Source organism: Bos taurus, chromosome 29 (assembly GCF_002263795.3).
Source record: "Bos taurus isolate L1 Dominette 01449 registration number 42190680 breed Hereford chromosome 29, ARS-UCD2.0, whole genome shotgun sequence".
In the NCBI taxonomy this organism is placed as follows: domain Eukaryota; kingdom Metazoa; phylum Chordata; class Mammalia; order Artiodactyla; family Bovidae; genus Bos; species Bos taurus.
The window spans coordinates 22,640,783-22,662,445 of record NC_037356.1 but is presented as its reverse complement, the minus strand read 5'-3'; the positions used below and the strand labels follow the sequence as shown (position 1 = coordinate 22,662,445).

Genomic DNA, 21,663 nt, shown 5'->3' with positions numbered 1-21,663 from the left:
ATTCATTTTAAGTATACTTTAAGAAAATGAGAGATATGTAAAATATGAATGTACAGACATTTGCTAGAGAAACACAGTAGTAGCAAAGTAGAAACAAGCCTTATACCTTATAGTAAAGAAAATGGTATAATAAACCGCTGTTTCAGCCATAGACTGAATATTATGCTGTCATTAAAATTTATTCAGAAATTATTAAGTGACATGTGACATTATGACATAATGTTAAATTTTTTAAATAGGAAATAAAACTATATAAAAATATGTTCTCAATATAATTTTAAAATGTTCTTTTATTAATGGTTGTTAGATTTCTATAGTAGGGTTACAGATAGATGGTAATTTCTTTTTAAATTTTTCATCTTTTCTAAATTTTCTTGAGTGGGCACAAATCAATCTTCTTTTTTTTTCTTTAAAAAAATTAATTTATTTTTTATCGAAGGATAATTGCTTTTCAGAATTTTGTTGTTTTCTGTCAAACCTCAACGTGAATCAGCCATAGGTATACATATATCCCCTCCCCCTTGACCCTCCTCCCATCTCACTCCCCACCCCACCCCTCTAGGTTGATACAGAGCCCCTGTTTGAGTTTCCTGTGGTCTCAGGCAATCTTCTTGATGAACTTCTCTGGTTCTTTTAGTCTGGCCTCGGGTGGTCTTCTCTGGTATGAAGAATGCTGACATCTTCCATTTGTTGAGTTTTAGTTACACAAAGAGCTTGAAGACATTGTTCTGTGTTTCCCTTGAGAAGGAGTCAGGACCCTGCTCCACGGCTGCACTACTGTTTCTTCGCTGCTTCTCCCTTGACTCTGCACGCCTTTCATTCCTGGATTAGCAACTGTTCAAATCTGCCCTTAGAGAAAAGAAATTCAAAACTGCCCTTAGAGAAAAGGAATAGTTGTACATTTTATCTTAGAAAAAAAAATCAAAGTTTCTAAAAAGATACAAGAAAAGTAAAAACAGCTCTTATTAGGATACATTTAAGAAATGAAAGTATTCAGGTTAGATGATATTTTGCTCTTTACCTGTCTTTCAATTCATCCATCCAGCCAATCATCCATCAAGACATACACATCATTGGTGTATCAGAGTACTTATTTTCTTTTTTTTTTAATTTAATTTTATTTTTTAAACTTTACATAATTGTATTAGTTTTGCCAAATATCGAAATGAATCCGCCACAGATATACATGTGTTCCCCATCCTGAACCCTCCTCCCTCCTCCCTCCCCATACCATCCCTCTGGGTCGTCCCAGTGCACCAGCCCCAAGCATCCAGTATCGTGCATCGAACCTGGACTGGCAACTCATTTCTTACATGATATTTTACATGTTTCAATGTCATTCTCCCAAATCTTCCCACCCTCTCCCTCTCCCACAGAGTCCATCTTAAGTACTTAACCAGCATTGAATAATATAATGTGTTTATGTTTTATGTGACAGCTGCTCCGTCGTGTCCGACTCTTTGCAACCTCGTGGACTGTAGCCTGCCAGGCTCCTTTATCAGTGGAATTCTCCAGGCAAGAATTCTGGAGGGGGTAGCCACTTCCTTCTTCATGGGATCTTCCAAACCCAGGGATCGAACCCAGGTCTCCCACATTGCAGGCAGATCCTTTACCGTATGAACCACCAGGGAAGCCCTTAGTCTCCTTTAATCTAGAACAATTTATTAGGCTTTCTTTGTCTCTGGCAACACTGATTTCTTGAAAGACCATAAGTTAATTACTTAAGTATAATGTCTCGCAACAATTTGTATTTTTTTTTTCTTCTTATAATTCAATTCAAGGTACAATTTTGTCTGGGATACTAATGAAGTAATGTTTTCTCCTCAGTGAATCACATCAGATGCCCCATTTTTGGTGACTAGTAAGTAATTTCTGGTAAAATACTTTGAGATATGTACATATCCTATTTCCCTTTAAAATTTATGTTATGGTTCTATCATTCTTTGATGGATGGTTCATGTCTAAATCAATTATTGCTATCATAATCACAAAACGGTGACTTTCTAATACCATCATCCCTTCTACTTTTAGTAGTTGGCATTCTTCTACTATTAAAAGATTTCCTTTCTCTCTCATTTACTTATCAATGGGTTACAATTCATTACTATAATTTTTTTATTTTGAAATTTCAATTGTGCCAGCTTTGGCCGCTGAAAGCCCCTTCAGGCTTGCCCTTTGTCCTTTGGACACAATCCCACCTTTTTTTTTTTTTTTGAGCACTGTCTTAAAGTCAGTTCAGTCGCTCAGTTGTGTCCGACTCTTTGCAACCCCATGAATCGCAGCACGCCAGGCCTCCCTGTCCATCACCAACTCCCAGAGTTCACTCAGACTCACGTCCATCGAGTCAGTGATGCCATCCAGCCATCTCATCCTCTGTCGTCCCCTTCTTCTCTCGCCCCCAATTCCTCCCAGCATCAGAGTCTTTTCCAATGAGTCAACTCTTCGCATGAGGTGGCCAAAGTACTGGAGTTTCAGCTTTAGGGCACCATAAGATGGTCCAAGTTCATTTGTACTTTTCCTGTTTCAACCCTGGAAAATTCTAATCTGATACTATGAAGTTCTTTGTAGCCTTTCTCTATTCCATATTGGTATCTCCCTTCTTCAAGATCTACAACTCTGGTCATCAGTGTCTTTACTCATTAGCTTAACACTGCAATACACAAAAAAGTAGTTTCTAAATTGCGACCCTCTTGCTACTATGAAATGCAAACTTACCAAGTAGAGCTTAAAATTAGTTTATAGTTCTTTTTGTCTTTAGAATAAGGGTATGGTTCAAAAGTTACTAAAATATTATTTAAAGTTATTTGATTAGTTCTTTTTGTCCCTCTAAGTTGTACTATTTGAAAAAAATATGTTTACAAAGCTAATTATACTTGGTTGGTTTTAGAAAAGGCAGAGGAACCAGAGATCAAATTGCCAACATCCGCTGGATCATAGAAAAAGCAAGAGAGTTCCAGAAAAACATCTATTTCTGCTTTATTGACTATGCCAAAGCCTTTGACTGTGTGGATCACAATAAACTGTGGAAAATTCTGAAAGAGATGGGAATACCAGACCACCTGATCTGCCTCTTGAGAAATTTGTATGCAGGTCAGGAAGCAACACTTAGAACTGGACATGGAACAACAGACTGGTTCCAAATAGGAAAAGGAGTTCGTCAAGGCCGCATATTGTCACCCTGTTTATTTAACTTATATGCAGAGCACATCATGAGAAAACGCTGGGCTGGAAGAAACACAAGCTGGAATCAAGATTGCTGGGAGAAATCTCAATAACCTCAGATATGCAGATGACACCACCCTTATGGCAGAAAGTGAAGAGGAACTCAAAAGCCTCTTGATGAAAGTGAAAGTGGAGAGTGACAAAAGTTGGCTTAAAGCTCAACATTCAGAAAATGAAGAACATGGCATCCGGTCCCACCACTTCATGGGAAATAGATAGGGAAACAGTGGAAACAGTGTCAGACTTTATTTTTCTGGGCTCCGAAATCACTACAGATGGTGACTGCAGCCATGGAATTAAAAGACGCTTACTCCTTGGAAGGAAAGTTATGACCAACCTAGACAGCATATTCAAAAGCAGAGACATTACTTTGCCAACAAAGGTCCATCTAGTCAAGGCTATGGTTTTTCCTATGGTCATGTATGGATGTGAGAGTTGGACTGTGAAGAAGGCTGAGCACCGAAGAATTGATGCTTTTGAACTGTGGTGTTGACTCTTGAGATTCCCTTGGACTACAAGGAGATCCAACCAGTCCATTCTGAAGGAGATCAGCCCTGGGATTTCTTTGGAAGGAATGATGTTAAAGCTGAAACTCCAGTACTTTGGCCACCTCATGGGAAGAGTTGACTCATTGGAAAAGACTCTGATGCTGGGAGGGATTGGGGGCAGGAGGAAAAGGGGATGACAGAGGATGAGATGGCTGGATGGCATCACTGACTCAATGGACGTGAGTCTGAGTGAACTCTGGGAGTTGGTGATGGACAGGGAGGCCTGGCATTTGCGATTCATGGGGTCGCAAAGAGTCGGACATGACTGAGCGACTGAACTGAACTGAACTGAACTGAAGGAGCCAATAACATTTGCTAGCAACTAAGATCATAAATCCATCCAGCCTAGCCAGGATGCCTCTGCCTATTATGGGCTGAATATTTGTGTTCCCCAAAGTTCCTATGCTGAAACACAAGCCCCCAGTGTGGCTATATTTTGAGGAAGGACCTTGGGGATATAATTAGATTTAGACTACGTCAGCAGGATGGAAACTTCATGATGGGATTAGTGCTCCTATAAGAAGAGGAGGAGAGATCTCTCTCTGTCCTCCCACATACTTTGAAGAAAGGCCGTACGGGAACAAAGTGAGAAGGTGGTTGTCTACAAGCCACGAAGAAAGCCCTCACCGAGAACTGAACTGGCCAGCGCCCTGATCTGGGACTCCCTGTCTCCAGAATTGTGAGAAATAGATAGGTGTTCAAGACACCCAGTCTGTGGTGTTTGTAACAGCAGCACAAGTTGACTAAAACAGGGCCTTTTCTCACTTCTACTAGTTTTCTTCTCCTCAGCTTTGCCCCCGGAAACCAGAAACATCAGTTGGCAAGTGGATTAGGGGAAGGGCAGAGGGATGAAGAGGTCAATCATACAAGCTGTTTCCTAAGGGCAGGCAACTGCCATCTACAGACTTTAGCATGGAGGGAGGTAAGAAGTCTTATCTTTTAAAAAAATGTTTATTTATATTTTTGGCTGCACTGGGTCTTCGTTGCTGTCTGCAGGCTTTCTCTAGCTGCAATCCATTGGCTTCTCCCTGCGATGGCTTCTCTTGTTGCAGAGCATGGGCTGTAGAGCGCACAGGCTTCTGTAGTTGTAGCGTACAGGCTTAGCTGCCCTGCAGTACATGGAATCTTCCCCAGCCAGGGACTGAACCCATGCCCCCTGCCTTGGCATTCATCTTAACCCCTGGACAACCAGACAAGTCCAAGAAGTCTTGTCTTTCAATAACAATTGAATCACTTGATGGATATCTGAAAATGTGAAATTCTAACTACCGAACTGAAATAGTATTTTGTAAACATGAATGTAATAAGGGTTTAAAAGCTGAAAAGTATTGACTCATTCCAAACACCATCCAGGGCTAGGCACTATTTACTTCTACCAAACAAATATTTAAGAGACAGTGAAAGATTAACATGAATTAGTGCTTGAACGGTACATGAAATCATGCTTGCTCATTATCCTGAATATACATCTGTCATGACCTGAATTGTGTTTGCTCCAGATTTTATATGTTGGAGCTCTAAGCCCCAGTACTTCAGGATGTGACTGTATTTGGAGATAAGGCCTTTAAAAAGTTAAAATGTTAAGATAAGGCTGAAAGGGTGGAACTTAATCCAATATGACTGGTATCCTTGAAAGAAGAGGGAACCTGGATACACAGAGAGACACCAGGGGCATGTGTGCGCTGAGCAACAGCCATGTGAGAACACAGAGAAAAGATGGCCATCTGCAAGGCAGAGAGAAGGGCCTCAAGAGAAACTGAACCAAACCGAACCTACTAGCACCTTATCTTAGACTTCTAACCTCTAGAACTGTAAGAAAGTAAATTTCTGTTAAGCTACCCCATGACATAAATATATATGTGAATATATATATTTGAATATATATGTGTATATATTTGACATGTCACAGTTATTTCCCCAACACCTTCTAGTTCTCTGTTTCTAACCCTAAACACATTCCTCAAACTAATTCATCCTCTTTTTCCTCTGTTATTGTCCTTGGCTTTCTTCCTAAGCTGCAGTTGGAATCCATTTTCCTGTACTAAGCCTTCTTTTAGCCTCTATAGGGACAAAATGAGCAGATATAAATGGAGGCTGGCATTTTTCCTGAAGCCTCTTTTACAGGGCTCCTGCAATCACCAGATGCTAGTTTTTTTTTTTTTTTTTTTCCATCCTCAACCCAAATCCTGTGGTTGAACCAAGCCAAAGTCTGCCAGCTATACCTTATAAATATCTCATCAACTAATACCCCACCAAGACTAGGAGACATGAACTTCCCCTAGGCACTGGAAATATGTTAGCAAGTCACATATAAGCTGAACTACCAGTTCAAAATCTTTGATGGCTCGTTAGCACAATAGGATCAACCTCAGGAGAGGAGGTGTGATATCTGACAGCTGCAAATATGCTCTACACCAATCATCCTCTTTTTTCCCTTCTACTTTTCTCCTTATGAGATCTGTGTATTGCCTGGAGTAAAGGTGTGTGTGGCTAGATGACAGCCCTCTCTCGCAGAAAAGTTCTCTGTGGCTGGAAGAATAGTTTTTTTCTTTTTCTTTTTTTCAAGAATGAGGTGTCAAGTCAATAAAAACGATGGAAAGAATAGAGGCACTGGGACCATGCTTGCTGCCCATCACACCTCTTGGGTCATATGAGAGCTCCTGGGCAAGAGAGGAGTTAGGACCAGAGTATGAAGGAGGCCCTACCATGAGGGACCTAGTGAGAGTTGAGGGATTGGCACTGCCCCTATGGGACTCAGTTGCTAGAAAATTGAGCAGAGGATCATTCCCCTCCCTTCCTTAAAATACCCAGTGTTGGCAACTACCTTGGAGAAGGAATACCATTCTGGTATTCTTGCCTGGGAAATCCCATGGACATAGGGGCCTGGTGGGCTATGGTCCATGGGGTTCCAAAGAGTTAGACGTGACTTAGCAATTAAATTGGAGAAGGAAATGGCAACCCACTCCAGTATTCTTGCCTGCAGAATCCCATGGACAGAGGAGCCTGGTGGGCTGCTGTCCATAGGGTTGCACAGTCAGACACGACTGAAGCGACTTAGCATGCATGTATGCATTGGAGAAGGAAATGGCAACCCACTCCAGTATTCTTGCCTGGAGAATCCCGTGGACAGAGGAGCCTGGTGGGCTGCTGTCCATAGGATTGCACAGTCAGACACGACTGAAGCGACTTAGCATGCATTCATGCATTGGAGAAGGAAATGGCAACCCACTCCAGTATTCTTGCCTGGAGAATCCCAGGAACAAAGGAGCCTGGTAGGCTGCCATCTATGGGGTCACACAGAGTTGGACAGGACTGAAGTGACTTAGCAGCAGCAGCAGAGGACTGCCTTGGTGGTCCAGTGGTAAGGCTCTGAGCTTCCAATGGAGGGGATCTGGGTTCAGTCCCTGGGCAGGGAACTAGATCCCACATACAGCAACTAAAAAAAGATCCCCACATGCCAGAGTGGAAAGATCCTGCTTGCCACATCTAAAAGCTAGCACAGCCAAATAAACAGATTTTAAAACTCCTGCTTTGACCTCCAGGGACCTCCACACCTTTATTTTAGCTACATGCATGTATAATCACAGGTGCACTGAGATTCCCTCAAGCGACTGTGAAACGTTGGGTTTGACAAGGGAGACTTGAGTGAGATACAGCAGGCGCTACCTGTTGTTTGTGGCTGAACAGAGACAGTGGATGGATTTTGAGCATGTTTGACAGGTGCTCTTTGAGGATCCCTGAAAATGAGAAGGCAAGATAGCTTGTTGACAGAGGGGACATGGGAGTACACTGGAAGTACTGACCAGGGATAAAATTAACATGGAAATCTACTTCCTTTCTGCTTTATCTTTCCATGTAGCTCTTGCTTGTGCTCAGTCGTGTCTGACTCTTTGTGACCCCATGGACTATAACCCACCAGGTTCCTCTCTCTATGGAATTTTTCAGGGCAGAATACTGAAGTGAATTTCCATTTCCTTCTCTAGGAGATCTTCCCAACCCAGGTATTGAACCTGTGTCTTCTGCACTACAGGCAGATTCTTTACCACTTCCCAGATTCTTCTGGGAAGCCCCATGTGAAATAACTTCTAAAGCCACAACAATCTCATCCCAGGATACACAATTTTGTTACATCTACAAAGAGTCTTATTTCCAAATAAGGTCTCATTCACAAGTATCAGGGGTTAGGACTTAAATATACCTATTGGTGAGGACACTATTCAACCCATGACCTGTCCTATGGAAGTGTTCCTTCAGCTGAGAATCCTTCCTTTTTCGTTAATCCCAGTTGGGCAAGGCGATTTTTGTAGTCTGTATTACCAAAATTTTAGTGTTTTTTCATTTTCTAGAAAAAATTACATTTAGTTGAACTTTGGTTTTCAAAATATGTTTGGTCTTTATCCACCTTTCATAGGTAGGACGGGCTTCCCAGGTGGCTCAGTGGGTAAAGAATCCACCTGCAATGCAGGAGACTGGGTTTCGATCCCTGGGTCAGGACGATCTCCTGGAGGAGGGCATGGCAACTCACTCCAGTATTTTTGTTTAGAGAATGCCATGGACAGAGGAGCCTGGAGGGCTGTAGTCCATAGGCTCACAAAGAGGCAGACACGACTAAAGCGACTTAGTGCACAGCACACACACAGCATAGGTAGGAAGCCTTAAAACAGCTGCCAGTTACACTGTGCTCAGCTACTTACCAAGAAAGACAGCCTCAGACAATTCACTGCACTGATCAAGGTTGATTGAACTGTTTCCTTTATTCCTGGGCACCGTGCAGGCAGCATTTCCCACTTCCCTTTGCAGTTTGGTGTGGTCATATAGCTAGTTGTGAGCAGAAATGCTGCACATCGCTTCCAGCTGGCCCATAAACCCTCTCAAGAGGTCACCCATTCACCTCTCTCTCCCAACTCCCTAACATATTCCAGTCTGGATATCTAGATTCAGGGCAAAGTTGAAAGATACAGGATGATGATGGTGAATCATCTATCAGTCTGAGTTCCTGAATGATTAAGTAAAATAGAGCTCCCTAACAGTGATCAGGAACACCATTTTGGAATTTCATGGAGTAAGAAATGTACTTCCATTTCACTCAGGACTAAGTGACCAAGATTTTGAGGGTTATCTATCAGATGAGTAAACATTTTCTTAATACAAATAACAAAGGTGATGAGTAATCGATTCAGTTGGGTTCTTCCTTACTGGGAAGTTTGAAGGCCAAAGACACAAAATAGGATAATCTACAAAAAGTGAAAGGGTAAAATTCACACATTTCAAAGTGACCCCTTAGAGTCTAACGAAAACACACCTACTTGCCCCTTCTACCTCCTCTCCTGCCATTCAAACTGAGCGGCTTCACTTTCACTTTTCACTTTCATGCATTGGACAAGGAAATGGCAACCCACTCCAGTGTTGTTGCCTGGAGAATCCCACAGACTATCAGGCTACAGTCCATGGGGTCGTAAGAGTCAGACATAACTTAGCGACTAAACCACCACCATAGTACGTTGTACAACACAGGCAATCGACACAGTGAGTAGAGCAGAATATAAGGGATAAAAAGTTGATATGAATTCATAAAAGAATAGGAAAAAACGGTTGAAGAACAGGTCACCCTTAGAAACTTAAAAAGAGGTTTTTCTCCAAACTCTTCTATTTCACCTTTTAAGTCCCTAGATACACCACTTCCCCCGTTTCTCCTCTTCCTTAGAAGGGTGTTGGAGGAAATAGCACTTGAACATGGGCTTAGTTAGACACAATTTCCAATCCATGCTGTGCTACTTACCAGCTTTGTGACCATGGGCAAGTCCTTAACCTCTCTGCTGTTCAGTTTCCTTGTTCACAAATAGGGCCTTATGGGGATGACAATTTACCTAACAGGGAAGTTCCTTTCTGTCCCCTCTGTCTTTCTCGTACTGAGGCACCAAATCTAGTCATGCCCTCTGAGTAGATCTCCAATGCTCTTGGGCTTCGTTTCTCTCCTTCCTGGCCCCAGTCCAACCTTCATACATCTTAAAGGAGGTAACTTGTGATACAAATAAATGAAACTTTATTGAAGCAATGACAGGCAGGCAGAGAGTTATTTTTGTCAGGGCATCCTCCATGGTCATTTACATAATACGAATTGGTAATCACTTTTGCTGTAACACATTAGCTAGGCAGTAAGGCTTTTCAGCTGTAATATATGAAGTTAGTAAACCATTAGGCAGCCAAAAAGTGCAGAGAGGAAGAGCATAATCTCTCGAGCTTACCTACCTCCATGTAAATCCTGGCTTTAGCCCTTACCTGTTGTGTAACCGTGGGCAAGTTACTGAAACCCTTTGCACCCCAGTTTCCTCGTGAGAAGAGGGACAAGAGTGCATATTGTACGAGGTATTAGATTAAATGATATATAAAGTCCTTAGACCAGAGTCAGAACTAAAATTAGTTGAACAAAATGACTGAAAGATCCCTAAATATGAAGAAAATGATACATGTTCTTTTACTATTAACCTTCTTTTGTTCAAAACAGCTAACCCTATAGTTTGAGCAGATATGTGAGCTCTGACTCAGAGATAAACACCTTAGGCTTAACTAAATGAAGGTTAGACACACAAAGCTTTATGAAGGGTGACATATAATAGCCACTCATTCATACACTGAGAAGAAAAAAACAGGTGAACCAAGCCCAGACACAGAAAACTTTACCTTCTATTTCTCTCTCAGACACACACACACACACATCACCCACATATCCTTGTTTTCTATGTCCTATATAAGTGCCATATAATATTGTATGAAAGACTGTTGATTTTTAAATGAGTTGAGTTTAAAGCCATTATAAAAACTAATTAGGAACTAACTTAAAATTATAATATAGTGTTTATGATCATGAACCCCTCTTTATCTGTTTCGCCTGTTTTTCAGATAAGCAGATTAAGTTACAGAGATGTTACAATACTTGCACAAAATGACTGGGGAGAGGAGATACATTTATTGGTCTGTAATAGGTTTTTGTTTTTAAAAAAAAAATAGGTTAGAGTCTTAAATTCTCCACTCACCTAATCTCCACAACCCTCCAAAAAAAGACATAGACCCATTTCACAACTGAGGGAACTGAAATCCAACAAGAATTGGAAGTTTGTGCAAGATTATAAAACTGGTAAGTAACAGAGCTATACTTTAGACTTCAGTTTGCCTACCCAAATGCCTCGAGTTTTTCCCTTGGTTTCTCAGTTTTTCTCACTTTCCAGTAGCTGGGTGAAGCCATATGAAATTAATATAGAGTTTACAGACCAAATTTGGGATTTGCACGTAATTCAATGTATACTCAGAGATGTGCCGTGCATGCTGCTGCTGCTAAGTCACTTCAGTCGTGTCCGACTCTGTGCGACCCCATAGACGGCAGCCCACCAGGCTCCCCCGTCCCTGGGATTCTCCAGGCAATAACACTGGAGTGGGTTGCCATTTCATCATAACTGTTCACTCTCATTCTTGCTTCCCTACGTTTCCTTTACTTTCTCAAGTTCACAGCTTAACATCCTACAGGTATGGACACTGATTTGAATGGAATACCATTGGAAAGATCTTGGAGAAATATGAGATACGATCTTTGCTCTCAGATGACTATGGTTTAGTTAGAAAAGAAAAAATCCTCATGAAGGAAAGGATCAGAGAGGAAAACAATGAAGGAGAGATTCACTGGGATATCAATTCATCTGAATATTCATATGTCGAGCCCTATGCTTGCCTCTGGTGGATGCAGTAATGAGTAAGCGACACAGTTCGAGTCCTTGTGGAACAAGAGGTGAGATCAGTGAACAAATAATGGAATAATCACAGATAAAAAATCTGTTCAGAGTGCCTCGCTGCTCTCTGCCTCTCTGTCCATCTCCAGGAACTTCTCTGACCTCAGTAGAACAAATATTGATCAGTTAACTTTTGAAGCAGCCTGTTTTTCTTTTACAGACTCCCATTTCTTTGTCTTTGAAGATGACTTTTCTGGCAATTTGGGGATAGAGTCCTCCCCTGAATGTACAGCAGGTATGTAATCAAGCAGGGTGGGAGTGACTGCTTGCAACTACAAATAAGTATCTAGCTTGGGGGAACTAAATAAAGAATGTGATTAAGAACTTTCTTCTTAAAACATGAAATTACAAACCACAGCAGGCTAAGTTACAAGCTTGCTCGTGATTTGGGGACAGTCAAATATATTCTTGACGCTTCTTATGCTTCTGGTTATAACCACGTAGCCATTGGGTGGAGTACTAGAAAGAGGATTTAATTAGGTACATAAAATGCCAGATGTAACCACTGAGGGAGGGACACACTTTAATTACATTTTCTTTGTACTTATGGTCGAAATTGTAACCAAATTAGGTACTTTGAAAATAGACAAAGTTTGCACAAACATTTTATAAAAGGCTTGACAAATGTCATTGTACAAAATTGTATGCTCTCACTAACTAGACGCTTCTGTATTTCAGTCAAGTTTGGTTTTCTATTTAACCCAAGTTTTAAGGACTCCTTTAAAATTTCAATCGGGGTTGTCATTTATTTTAAGGAATATGAATTGGATGACAGCATATTTAAATCCAAGCATATCATCTTTTAATGGGAAATTACTATTTCTTGGAAGCTTTTATTTCATTGCCACAGCACAGAAGATCATCTGAATGCTACAAAATGGACCATTTTAATCAATAATGTGAGTCTGCTGGGTCTTCAGAATTCCTTCCATTACTTCAAGCAATATTTGTATTGACATCTTTATGCATGACATACATGATTTCAAAATTCAGAAATTTTTTGTTTGCTTCATATATTGTAAAAATATTAGACTAATAAAAATAAATTCCTTCATAGAAATTAAAGGCATGAATATATATATATATATATATATAATTTTTTTTTTACTTTTTAGAAATTTTTGACGGTGCTGTGTGGCATGTGGTATCTTAGTTCCCCAACTACTTCAAGCCAGTGCCCCCAGCAATGGAAGCACTGAGTCTTAACCACTGAACTGCCAGGGAAATCCCGGAATGAATATATATTTAACAATAAAAGGCTCCAGCTTCTCAAAACTTTACCACTTAAAATCAGCTCAACACCACCAATAATAACAAATGCAATAAAGTGAAGACGGCACCCCATGGTTTAATATTTGAACAAGTGAAAACATACGCATTACTATATTTATTGAACCTAAACAATCTTGTGAGTTAGGAGTTATTTTATCCATTTTATAAATAAAGAAACTGTGGCTCAGAGAGGTTAAGAATCTCATCAAATATCACTTGGTTAAGGACTGAGACAGCTAAGATTTGAGATCAGTTTCATCAGGCCTCAGAGCCAACACACTTAACCATGAACAATATAGCCTGATGAGAAGAAAGAAAATCAACTATCAGGCTGCCATAGTAAGCAAAAAGGGAGGCTATGAAGTGAAAGCAGTAGGAAATTACCCAGTGCGACTTCCAGCTGGGTGAAATCATTTTCAGTAACTGAAGAGTGAGATATTTCAAAAGAATAAATATCAGAAAGCTGGCAATTTAGATGTATATTATGAAAATACTGCACAGAATCAAAGTTGATTTTAGTTTCCACCTTGAAAAGCTATGTGGTGATTAAGAACACAAATTTTGGAATCAGGCTATTCTGGGTCCAAGCTCTTGCTCTTTTAATAGCTATGCAATTGTGGACTTATAACCTTTTTAAGCCTTAGTTTACAAAATATTTTTTAAATGGGGATAAAAATAATAATTCTGTCTTAGCTTGGGTTTCCCCTAAGAGGAGAGCCCAAGGTAAGACTTCTGTACAGGAAGGTTTTTCTGGGAAATGATCTTAAGGAAGGCTGGGAAGAGTCAAACATGAACAAACATGAAAGGAAGACAAGGTAATCCAAGGGCGAATGGAGGTAGATCCCTCTGAAGAACCCTTGAAGCGTTATGTTAAATGCACCTCAGAATTGCCTCTCCAAGGGACAGTGGAAAAGGGGCATATTTATCCTTCATTCCCAGTTGGTCAGAGTTGCCTTATGTTGTGTTAACATTCTCCTGCTTAAAGGCTTGCATGTGTGTCAGAATAGTGTGGGGTGGAGGAAACCTACTTCATGGTGGTGGAGAAAAACCAGGACAGAAAGGATGAGATACTCTGTAGAGTCAAAGTAAGCTTCTTTCAAACTACACATACGCATAACTAATTGCTATAGTAAAAACTGGAATAAAAAGGTGAGCTGTAAAATTGTGAGAGAATATCAGTAATTGCCAGAGGCTAGTGGATTAGATAAAGGAATTGACTTCAAATGTGTGGAATAGTTTTGGCAAATGTTCCAGTTTGTGAATGTGGTGATTGTTACATAACTATTTATGTCATAAAGTTATTTAATTGCACACTTAACATTAATGATTTTAATTATTAATATAATTACTAATAAATATTATACCTCAATACAGTAAATTTTAAAAGAAAAGGTGAGCCAGGCTGTGCAATACACACAGAGATGTCTGATGATAAGTTGCTTACCTCACATCATCATGAGGAATCAGTGTAGTAATATATCCAAAGCACAGTAATTAATACTTACATGAATAACAGTGGCTATTATAATTACTAATCACCTGCTTGAGATAATCCTGATGACTTTGAAATAAGTGGTAGAATTGGGAAGTTGAATTAGTTTGGAGGAAGACTGATTTAGCCTTGCATTTATTCAAATTAGATGACTAATATTAAAACATACAAGTGACTTAAGACTTTAGAACTTTCCAATGAGCACTTAGTGTGGAGCTGGATATTTGAGTGGGAGCCTCAAAGAAGAGATAGTTAATGAAAAAAAAAAAAAAAAGAGTAAACGAGAATAACAAGGGAGAATTTGCTGAAAGAAGTTCATCTTCCAATTTCAAGGAAATCGTTGAAAGTACAAAGGAAAGATGAAAACTGACATCCTTTTAATGAATACTTTGTGCCAAGGACTTAGCACTATTATTTTCCATAACCACACTGTTGGGTGGATACGATTGTTTCTATTATAGAGATGAGGAAATTAAGGATTAGAGAAGTTAACCCACTAGCTAAGGGCTACGCAGTCACTTCATACTTGGACAGGTCTGCCTGATCCAGAATGTCTGACTGTAACGTGCCTGCTCTTTCTCGCATATCATGTTTCCAGAAGAGTAAGAGAGTCAGAATTATGTCAGAATTATGGATGGAGACTCAGAGTGGCACAGGTCCATTGTGAAGATCTGGAGAGACATGCTGGATATAATGCTAATAGAAGGCAATGAAGGATAACCTTTAAGGAAACAGTTTCTTCCATTGGCATGATGAGGTTCTAAAGGGATATGATGGTAAAGAAAATGCAGAGCCAGTGGGTGTAGGTTTCCTGATGGAAAACTTTATCTGTGAAAGAGGAAAGGGAAATATAGTAATATAGGTATCCCCATTCAAGGTCCAAGATCCAGATTTTTATTTGATGCAGCCAGTGTAGACCATATGGGTTCATTTGATTTTTCATCTCCTGTGTATGTATATGCCAAAGACAAATTACAATCCTAAGCATCTGGCATTTAAACAAGAAGATGTGATTGCTTTACACCAAAGGAAACTTGTTAATACAGGAACACAGCAGCACTAGAGCACAGATGGGTCTTTGCTCTCTTCTTGAGCTTCCCTGATGGCTCAGTTGGTAAAGAATGTGCCTGCAATGCAGGAGACTGCTGTTTGATTCCTGTATTGGGAAGATCTGCTGGAGAAGGAATAGGCTACCCACTCCAGTATTCTTGGGCTCCCCTTGTGGCTGCCACCACTGCTTGCCAAAGGTCTATTCTATTTTCAAAGAGCAGCCAAGAGATTGGTGCTCAGATAGTGAGGCAAAGTCCTGACTATTGTCTCTATCTCTGCTGATTCTAGTTGTTTCTTTATGTAAATTTTAGAGCTTTTTTTTTTTCAAAATTAGAAAATTATTTCTTAGAATGGCATTGAGCCACAAGCCACTGCAAGTGTGTAATCCAATTATTCTCCCAGATGCAGGAAAGTGAGGGGCAATGAAGAAGACAGCTAGTGACTCAGGGAATAGGAAATGTGATGATAAACCTTTGACAAATCATTCATTCAACAAATATTTGTGAGAACCTTTCTATGCCATTCTAAGTGCCATTGATATATGAGAAAAGAAAACTGAGAAAACCTCAGCCTCCAGGGAGCTTATACAAAAATAAATATGCACAAACAATTAAATATACAAAGTCAGAAAGAATGGCTCTAAAGGAAAACTTTGGGCTAAGAGGATAGTAATGTGAGGTTATTGACTCAGGGTGGTCAGCAAAATTCTTCATTCGGATAGAAAAATGATGGAAGAGAGTGAACCATCAAATATCTGTGTAAAGATTTTTATGGAGAAGAAAACAGTGAGTACAAAGTGCTTGGGAAATGATGGGAAAAGTCTTACTCAGTTTGCGGAATAGCAACGAGACAGCATGGCTAGAATACGATAGCAGAGGTGGGAACTAGGCCTGGATCATGTAAGGATAGTGCTGCAAGCCTACTGGTAAGAAAGATGGTTAGATGTCCCCTTACATGTGATAGAAAGTCACTGGCACAGCTAAGCTTGGTGCTCTGTGATGACCTAGAGAAGCTGGATGGTGGCAGGGGGCGGTGAGTAGGAGGGAGGCTCAAGGGGGAGAAGATCTAGGAGAATACTCACAGCTGATGCATGCTGTTAGTACAGCAGAGACTAATACAACATTGTAAAGCAATCATCCTCTGATTTAAAAAAAAATCATTGCAGACAGCAGAAGAAGCACATCATTTATGATCTCAGGGGCTGTTGCAAGCTGTCATGAGAGAGATGAAAACATTCTTGTTTCTCATCTTTTGCTGAGACAGTTCCCCATCTCTCTAGACTGGGAACCAACTGCATCTTTCCAGTTACAGGGCACAGTAGACATGCCACCCTGAGTCTTTACATTGGCAAATGGTAAGGTTGCATGTGAGTACTCAAAATTGTACTGGTCTTTCTGATGATCATAATAGCCCCAGAGGCCAGCCTGTAAAGTGAGTTTTTCTAGGAGAGGGAAGAATGCCAGATGGTAGGCAGTCCTAGTAGATAGGGCTAGGGCTCACTGAAAAAGTCTAGGACCTAAATAATCAGGATTCAAAGAAACAAATATTGCAGTATTTAAATATTACAAATAAGGAGATTTGGCCCCCTCCACTGACACCAGTATTAGTGGTGAGGAATCTGTGTAGGGTCAGAAAATGCCTGCAAATCTCAGAGAAATGGTTGAAATGGCATTTTTGTTGGGTGGAGGAAACAACACCCCACAACTAGTATCCCTACCTACTGTCAAATCTATAACTACCTCTGCCAGTCAATAAAACTTTCTCATGTTTGTTACATTTTTACTGTTTCCAAAATCCTTTCATGCATACGATTTGTTTGACTTTCACAACTTTGGGAGATGGGTGTAACAGGTTAAGAGCCTTAATAGTCACAGGCAAGGAAGGAGGGATGCAGAATCATCTACTCAAGGTCATCATGCCCTTTAGCTCATTAAGGGACAGAGACATGCAGCTCTTTCGACTCCTGATTCAAAGATTCATACCTGAGAGCAGGCCATTTTATGTGGATTGTAATGATGCTGAAAATATATGGACTAAGTAAAATTTTTGTGTGCTGTGTGCCAAGTCACCTCAGTTATACCTAATTCTTTTGTGACTCTATGGACTGCCAGGCTCCTCTGGCCATGGGATTCTCCAGACAAGAATACTGGAGTGGGTTGCCATGCCCTCCTCCAGGGGATCTTCCCGACCCAGGGATGGAACTCATGTCTCTAACGTCTCCTGCATTGGTAGTCTGGTTCTTTACCACTAGCGTCACTTAAAATTTTAGGAGTTAAAAAATAAATGAATGCCAAGTAGCCCAAAAGGAGAACACTTACTGTAGGAGTTGAAGCCTTGGCACAGAAATACCAAGAAAGCAGACTGATCCAGACCACAGCCTGCAGGCACCATATCTTTGCTTTAAATACCAGCAGGGAGAAGGATTCATTGCATGACTTTCCAAGATCCTTCCTGGCTTCCAGAGTGTAGCTCATGAACTTGTCCTCTTTAGCCTTAAACCCATCTATTTAACGAGGCTGCTAGAATAAAAAAAATACCCACATGCAGTTGTTGCTCATTTTTATACATTTAACTTTCACACAGCCCAGGCTTGCATGTATTATATACTGACACGCATAAAGAGTTTTTTCTACAGAGAATCTACACTTTTACTTACTAGTTATTGTCGTTTAGTTACTAAGTCGTGTCAGGCACTTTTACAGACCCCATGGAGCCCACCAGGCTCCTCGGTCTATGAGATTTCCCAGAATACTGGAGTAGATTCCCATTTTCTTCTCCAGGGGATCTTCCTAACCCATAGATCAAACCCATGTCTCCTGCATTGGCATGCAGATTCTTTACCACCAAGTCACCAGGGAAGCCTACTTACCAGTTGGCAAACAAATATTTTAAGCAATCATTTGACAGTTTAGGACCCAAAGTATGACAATTTTTGTATTTACAGCTGTGTTTCTATTGTCATTTAAACACTTGCAGACCTCCCTTAGGATAGGACACAAAAGGCAAATTAAAATATAAAGGCACTACCAAATGATGCAATAACACTGAAACGAAGGGTGAATAATCTGGAAATAAAGGCTGAAATAATTTGGAGGGCTAAAAAAGATCACTTTCTGCTCTCAATACAACACTTAACTGTGTATTCAATTACATTAAAATAATATGTATTCATTATTCATAACATAATTCTGGAAATTGATGGTTGAAGATTGAGTTTAAAGAGGCGGGGTGTAGCAATGGAAGAAACTGACAGATCCTAAAATTATGAATGGATAAGCAAGATAAAGAATTTCAGTGATACAAATACAAAGAAAATGTCTCAAGATCTCAGGCGTTATGGAAAAAATACATACCTTTATCGAAAGAACACAAGAAAGATCCAACTTTTTTGTAAACAAAGATTAGAGAAGATGAATATCAGCAAAATCTGCATCAAAATATTCAATTTTGCACAAAATCATCATCAAATGTCTTTTTCACATGTCACTTCAAATACGGTGCAGAATCAAGAAATATTAAATATACAAGTCTATAAAATTATAGGAAAATTATTTTGTTGTTATTTTCATTTAATCTACATAAAGCAAAATCTGTACCGTGTGTTAAATCACAATACCCACAGCACCCAGCAGAGTAGCTGGTATATGGGAAGAACACAAATCACATGGTAAACATTTTATTAGACTTAAACAATGATTAGTCAAGAGGTAAATACCAACACTTGTCAGGTAACCACCAATTTATTATAATTACATGTAAGTCTACGGCTTAACTTATGAATACTGTTAGGTAGTTAGAATAGGGAAAAGGAGTCCAGAATGGCGGTGTCTAAAAGATAAGGAAGAGAAAAGCCTGCGAATATAGAACAAAGGAAGGTCTGAGGACTGGAGTGAGGACCTCAGGTAAAACAAACAACACTCCTGGCTGGCCCAATTTACATAGGACAGGTCGGGGGTGGGGTGGGGGGGGGAACATATAAAAAGAGGAGCCAAAGCTAGCTCTCTCTCTCTCTCTCCCGTGCGCTTGGGCGCTCTTCTCTGCACATCTTTGGGTTGACATGCCCTCACGCCTCGAGGATGGATTTTCCTGTTATTATCTAAATAAAATAGAGCTGTAATACGGAGCTGTAACACTGATTTGTCTAAGAGGTATAACATAGTCCGTTCGAGACCTGAGAGCTATAACACGGTCTAAGACCCAAGAGCTGTGACATGCTGAGGGCTTTAATGTCCGTCACTCCAAATCTTTGTTGTGTTGAGACAGAACCGAGGAGTATATACTCCTCGGTTGCCTGACAAATACCAACATTTCAAACACCATTCCAAAACACATCAAGTAAGCAATTGCCTATAGTCTGAAAGAGAACAGACAGCAAGGCATAGGAAAAAAAGAGATGATTTCCAGTTCCACAGTTAACCATTGACTTCACCAAAACACTTCTCGCAGGCCTATTTTCTCATCTGTAAAAGATACTTTTAGGCTCAAAAATGTCAATAGAAGGGGGAAAAAATAGAGTAACATGAAAATTCAAAAAGTTCAAGTCTTCCTTGGTTATGTTCTTATTCTTAAATGTGCCCATACCTGCCCCAAACTCAGTCACTCCCTCCTTAGCACTCTCAAGACCCTCAGCTCAGACCTCTACCTCACCCTTAGTTCATCACCACTTATCTATTTCCCTCTTTTAGACAGTAATTTTTATCTCCCAATTATTGGGGAGCTGGTATTGTTAAGGTCTCAAAGACATAAATCAATTCAGAGGAGCCTGTGAAGAGTGTGACCATTCACTCTGCTTGAGGTCGAAATGCTCAAGCCACTAAGAAACTCTGAGATGGAGCAGGGCTCAGTGCAAAATGGCTTCGTCTTGAGAGCATCTGAATTCTTAACTCATTACAACGGCACTGTACAATGTGCCCCTCACAAATCCCCGAGGTGGGTCCTAATAATGGTTCTCTTGAAGAAACAAGCCAATGTCTCCTGAAGAAACTTGACCAATGCCATCTAACTTCCAAGGGGCAGAGGCTGAATTCGAATTTAGGACAAACTTGACTTTCCACCAACTGTGTGAGATGAGATTCCCTCTGAAATGCAGGAAACCTGGGGTTTGATTCCTGGATCGGGAAAGTCCCCTGGAGAAGGGCATGGCAACCTACTCCAGTAATCTTGCCTGGGAAATCCCATGGACGGAGAAGCCTATGGGGTAGCAAGAGTCGGACACGACTTAGATACTAAACCACCACCAACCGTGTTGCTGCTACCTGCGCAGGATTCCGGAAGGAGGGGCTGCTAGAAACTCGCAGAACGGGCCACGCGCGGGCCTTTTAAGGGGTGGGGTCCCCTTAAGGAAGGCAGGTTTTTTCTCACCCGACAAAAAATAACTCCTCATCCGGGAAGGGGGCTCTCTCCGAGTGCCGCCCATTCTAGGCGGAGGGCCGGGCAGATAGATGGACGAGGACCTGACCGACAGGCTGAGGGCGCAGTTCGCCCGTCGGCTGGCAACAGAGAGTGGTTCGGAGAGAGGGGAGGCGGCAGCCCAGGAGAACCGGGAGCCCAGGACGGGCGCCAACACGGTGGGATGGGACCAGCAACACCAGTTGAAAAGCGAACTGCCGGACCAAGAGGGCCGGGAGGCGGCCGCGGGCCTGGAAGGAGAATGGGACGCGGAGGAGCCCGGGCCGAGTGAGGCAGGGGGCGGGAGCGAGAGGGAGCCCGGTAGCCCGCAGCCCAGCGGGTCGAGGGGCGGAGAGCTGGCGGGGAGGAGAGAGAGGCGGGGAGAGCCGCGGGAGGGCCAGAACCGACAGCACTGGTGGAAGCCGGGAAGCTTTCATCCCGGCACGATCCAGGAGATGTACTGGGAGCGGTCCAAGAGGCGCTACCGGGAGAGGGCGCTGAAGCTGAGCATCAAGAACCCGAACAAGTGGAAGTACCGGCAGGATAAGAAGCCTCACGGGCTGGCGCCCCCGAGACCGGAGGAACCCAAGGAGATCCACGTTTACAAAGAGGACCTCTTGATCCCGTCCCAAGCACGGCGGCCCACCGTCAGATTCAGCTTCCAGACCGCATTTCAAAAGTCGTCGCAGTGGTCGACCGTCTCCCCCTCGGGCAGCGTCATCAACGAGCTGGCGAAGATGGGCGACCCAGACGTCCTGGAGATGGTGCAGCAAGGTGGGAGCCGGCTCGCGTGGCGCGGAGACCCCGGGGGGACGTTGGCGGCCCGGCCGCCCGGATCCCAGGGACGTTCGTGGATGCGCTGCACCCCGCGCGAGACAGCGCCCGCCAGGCGCATGGTCCCTGCCCGGGT

General features: G+C 41.6%; 1 protein-coding gene and 1 long non-coding RNA gene across 7 annotated transcripts in view; one reads left to right on the top strand and one right to left on the bottom strand.

Moving 5' to 3' along the window:
* Nucleotides 1–272: 272 nt before the first annotated feature.
* LOC104976236 (uncharacterized) lies at nucleotides 273–21,487 on the bottom strand. 2 transcript variants are annotated; one of them, XR_009493327.1, is made up of 3 exons: nucleotides 21,400–21,487; nucleotides 17,684–17,881; nucleotides 273–849 (listed from the first exon to the last, which is right to left on the bottom strand). It is a non-coding gene; the product is annotated as an uncharacterized lncRNA (long non-coding RNA). The 2 variants fall into 2 exon arrangements; XR_816415.4 differs by lacking the exon at nucleotides 17,684–17,881 and having other exon boundaries at nucleotides 273–844.
* Nucleotides 20,418–21,663, top strand: part of ANO5 (anoctamin 5) — an 86,767-nt gene continuing 85,521 nt past the window's right edge. For 4 of the 5 annotated variants that reach the window (XM_024986963.2, XM_024986962.2, XM_024986961.2 and 1 more), the window contains exon 1: nucleotides 20,418–21,527. In XM_024986963.2, the coding sequence (XP_024842731.1) occupies nucleotides 20,807–21,527 (721 nt within the window). In that variant the 5' untranslated portion in view covers nucleotides 20,418–20,806. The remainder of the gene's footprint in view (nucleotides 21,528–21,663) is intronic. The other variant, NM_001168406.1, reaches the window with a different exon arrangement.